The sequence below is a fragment of the Limulus polyphemus genome, unplaced genomic scaffold, assembly GCF_000517525.1.
Source record: "Limulus polyphemus unplaced genomic scaffold, Limulus_polyphemus-2.1.2 Scaffold4602, whole genome shotgun sequence".
NCBI lineage: Eukaryota > Metazoa > Arthropoda > Merostomata > Xiphosura > Limulidae > Limulus > Limulus polyphemus.
In genome coordinates this window covers 12,326-16,494 of record NW_013670212.1, presented here as the reverse complement: position 1 = coordinate 16,494, position 4,169 = coordinate 12,326, and the positions used below count along the sequence as shown (strand labels likewise).

At 29.9% G+C, this 4,169-nt stretch overlaps 1 protein-coding gene across 1 annotated transcript in view; it reads right to left on the bottom strand.

The window, feature by feature from the left end:
• Window positions 1-4,169, bottom strand: part of LOC106471405 (bifunctional heparan sulfate N-deacetylase/N-sulfotransferase-like) — a 37,669-nt gene that overhangs the window by 29,164 nt on the left and 4,336 nt on the right. Inside the window, exons 3-5 of the mRNA XM_013932001.2 lie at window positions 2,616-2,816; window positions 2,199-2,413; window positions 1,088-1,326 (exon numbers count right to left, since the gene is read on the bottom strand). Of these exons, the coding sequence (XP_013787455.1) occupies window positions 1,088-1,326; window positions 2,199-2,413; window positions 2,616-2,816 (655 nt within the window). The remainder of the gene's footprint in view (window positions 1-1,087; window positions 1,327-2,198; window positions 2,414-2,615; window positions 2,817-4,169) is intronic.

Genomic DNA, 4,169 nt, shown 5'->3' with positions numbered 1-4,169 from the left:
GGGGGGGGGGGGGGGGGGGGGGGGGGGGGGGGGGTCCACATGATCTTTTACTCTGACCTATTGCCAGTTTTCTGCAATGAACCCTATGATTTGTCTCATTGTGAGACTTCCATCATCAGCACAATTACCAGTTCTCAATTATTATCGTTCTTCTGGTTCATTTTTTCAGGGTCAATTATTTGCCTTGCAGTCTTCCTTAGATGTGGCTCTCACTGTTAGCATCAACAAAGTTTCTTTCCTGTATTGTTTTTCTTTGTAGGAATGTCACTATGTTAGTAGTACAAGTCGAGAAAAGTTACATCGTGAGCGGAGGTAAGATAGAATATAAAATAATAACACACATAAAGCATATAATGTCCTATAACTATTATAATTTAATTGGATTTCTAACTAAGCTATAAGCATATTAACATAATTCCCTTAGCTGGTCAAACTGAAATTGGTGATAAAGTTTTTAATCTGTACTTAAAAGTAATTCAAAAGCTGTTGTGAGAATGGGTTAGCATTATACGTAAATCAGTAAATTAAAATCTTCTCTTCTTATTGGTTATAAATAATGTAATGGCAAAAAACCAAGAGAATTACTGATATTTTTTGAAAGACAATATGTAATACAAAGGCTTGACATTCTGGTATATATCTCAGCAAAACAAGACAACTGAAGGTTATAAAGTTAGATTATGTCTAAGAAATATCTATAAGTTTGTAACCTGTACACAAATTCAGAAGCTGAAATAGAATTGGAAAGATTTTCTAAACTGTGTAATTCAGAGCAGAAAAGTGTAGATTGAGAATTTATTTAAATATTCTCCTTTAAAATTAAAAACTAAAACTTATATAATATTCAAATTTGGTTAATTAATTATAATTTGATGTTAATGATAATAAAGTAGGTAATTAAATTTTGGATGTAACTCTGTAAAAAGTTTATGACACGAGTACTTTTACCTACTCATATCCAGAAGGTTAATATGAAGTTTTTTATCTAGCTTATTTTTCCCCTACCTAAGACATTTCTTCATTTTGAGTATCTTTAATTGTGCCAAACAGAAAATATAAATTCACTACTAAACACCTGCAGACTTACCTGAATTACAGTAGTAAGAAATGGAATGAGGTCATCAGAATTGACTGGTGCAAACTGCTGTGGCCTGGACCAAGTTACAGGCTCATAAGAGGAGTCATTGGTTTTAAATACAGTCCAGTCTCCTGAGGGTAATGCCCCATAATATACTTCCCCAGCTCGAGTTAATCTGAGGACTGAGGAGCTGGGGTTGAGGTAGTAGTCTTGAAGTTGATGGTTAGTACTGATAAAAAGAGGAAAACCTGAAAAATAACATTAATATATTTGTTTATCAATTAAGTGAATGACTACAGTTAAACACTTTTATAGAATTTTAACATAAATTACAAAGTTGTTCGTAAATTGATAGAGTATAATTATTCAACTTAACCAACAATCTTTAACAGGACAGGTATCTACAGCAACTTAACCAATGATTGGAGGGTCAGTTAGTTACAGCAACTTAACCAACAACCTTCAACAGGACAGGTGTCTACAATAACATTGATTAGTTACAACAATTTATCAAAAACTTTCACCAGGACAGTTAGCTAGAGTAACAACCTTTAAGAGGACAGATATCTACAGCAGCTTATGATTGGTTGGTCAGTTACAGCAACTCATCAAAAACTTTTAACAGTAGAACTAGTTACAGCAACTTAGACCAACAACCTATAACAAGATAATTAGGTACAATAAGAGTGGATATTCTGTTATGGAAGCACGCTTTTCTGTTCAAAAAGTAATAGCATGTGAATGAACTAGATTAAAAATTTTCTTTCCAAGGTCATCTTAAACAAATAATAGCTCAATTGAATAAAAAACACACTTTAAAACTGACATTCTTTAGCTTTGTCAGTAAGATATAAAAAAAGGAAGTTATAAATCAAAAGAACATTAGTAATGTTCCTATTAACAATAAAAAAAAGTTATATCAACTTAATACCAACATAAGCATTCTTTTTCACAGGATTAACTAAACAATTAATACCAACATTACCTTAGATAGATGATGCAGTTTTGTTAAATTAAAAAGTTATGCTGGGTTAACAAAAATATTTATTTAACAGCTGTATGAGCCCTTCATCAACAAAAACAGTTACATATTTGACATATATATTGCCATACTAAATACCTGAAAGTTGAGCACCAATGAAAGTCTCCTCTTTAGAATGTAGAAATCCTATAATACCAGCATTGTATTCCTTGCAATACTTATCAAGTAAATGTCGATTCCACTTGTTCATCGCAAGATATTTTTCATAGTTTTCAAATACAATAACAGCATACTTTCCTTTGTCATGGTTTGTCAGAGGAGGAAGACTTTTCCCTGAAATCTCTACTTTATACCTAGTAGAAGAAACAACACACCACTGAAACCTTAAGACTAAAGCAGATGATTTTTGCATCATTTTATTTGTTTCAATTTTACTCACACTCTTGTGGGAGGGGAATGATAAGGTTATTACTCTCTATATAATGTCAGATGATTATTGAATTAAGCAATTAAGAATATTTTAAAGCATGCACTCCTCAGAGACCAAAAGCTTACTTGGTTCGACTAGCTTCAAGAATTTCGCAGATGTGTTTACCCAGTCTGGAATATTGTGTTTCAAGAAACACCAGTACTTTAGGATCAAATCGTAGTTTTTCACTTGATGTATGGATATTGTTAATGCCAACTTTTGTTTTTGTGAACCCCTCCTTAATTGAGTGACATTGGAAAGATGGTTGCGGTGGTTCTCGAACAAAACTGTAAATGAGTACCCAACAATAAGTAACAGTAAGTGCATTATAAAAGCTTATATATTTTTCTTAAAGTCAAAAACTATATTAACAGTGAACTTGTTACACTTAAATATATGTAATTCAATCATTATAAGTTTATATACTTTATTTTACATAGGATTTAATCTTTTACTCACATTCTATTAAAATAAAACTTAAATATGATTAGTTTTAAAAACAAATTCTTAAATGCTTTAGTAACACTAGTTGAAATGTTTTAGAAGCATACAAGCAAATTAATTAAACAAGTTACAACTACTTTACTGTTGTAAAGCACTTAAAAACACTTTTAAGTTGTCAAATTTTCAGAATTATTGTATTTAGATGTAATTCTTAAATTAATTGAAATAGACAACTATCCCATTAAATTTTTTTTTTAATTTATTAATAAGTAAACTCAGAGATTTTCCTTTAACATTCATGATCTATGAATATCAAACAATGATGGAATAGTTTAACATGATTTAGAAACCTTAAAAGAAAGTAGAAATACTATTTCAGCATACATAATTGATTTTATTATTATTTTTGAAACATAAAATTCTCTTTGAATGAATTGGTTTGTTTTAAATTTGTTGGTTGATTTATTTATTAGCATCTCAGTTGAACTTCCTTACTTTAAACTATTAATAACGAGACTATAAACAAATAATTAACAATATTTATAAAATTTGACTGGTTTTAAATATAAAGTTTTACTAACAGGTTTTTGGTATCCTTATGTATGCTATTTATTCTCCTAATGCTGCTTAAATAAGTTATATCTGCATTTATATGACTTTCTTTGTGAAAAATGCCTTAATTTCAGCTTTATTTACTCTTACACACACACATATGTATATATATAATGATGCGCTACTTACTTTGAATAACAGTAGTAGTACTATATTACTACAGCTACTATACTCATTTTTTTTAATGTTATTTTCATTAACAGTATTGTGCAGAATGTTTAACTTATCTCTTTCCATTAGTTATATTTTTTATTATAGATATTATTTTGTATTGTTAGTTTTGTATAATGATTTTGGACAAACATAAACCCGTCAAGTTGACCAAACCTCACGAGATATTATTGGGTTTACAACCCAAAAAACATTGGTAAAAGAAAGGGTACCTAAATGATAAAGAAAAAGATAAAAAAATATAATCTTTATACATTGAATAATAACAGTGTTACGTCTCCGTTTGTTAATTAACTTTCCGTAACTTCGTTCCGACGAAACTTAAGCGACACAAGTCTTTACTTAATAAAACTGGTTTATTCTTTCCGAATATAACTCTGCGATACACTGAACTTCAACAATCGCGCTAAACA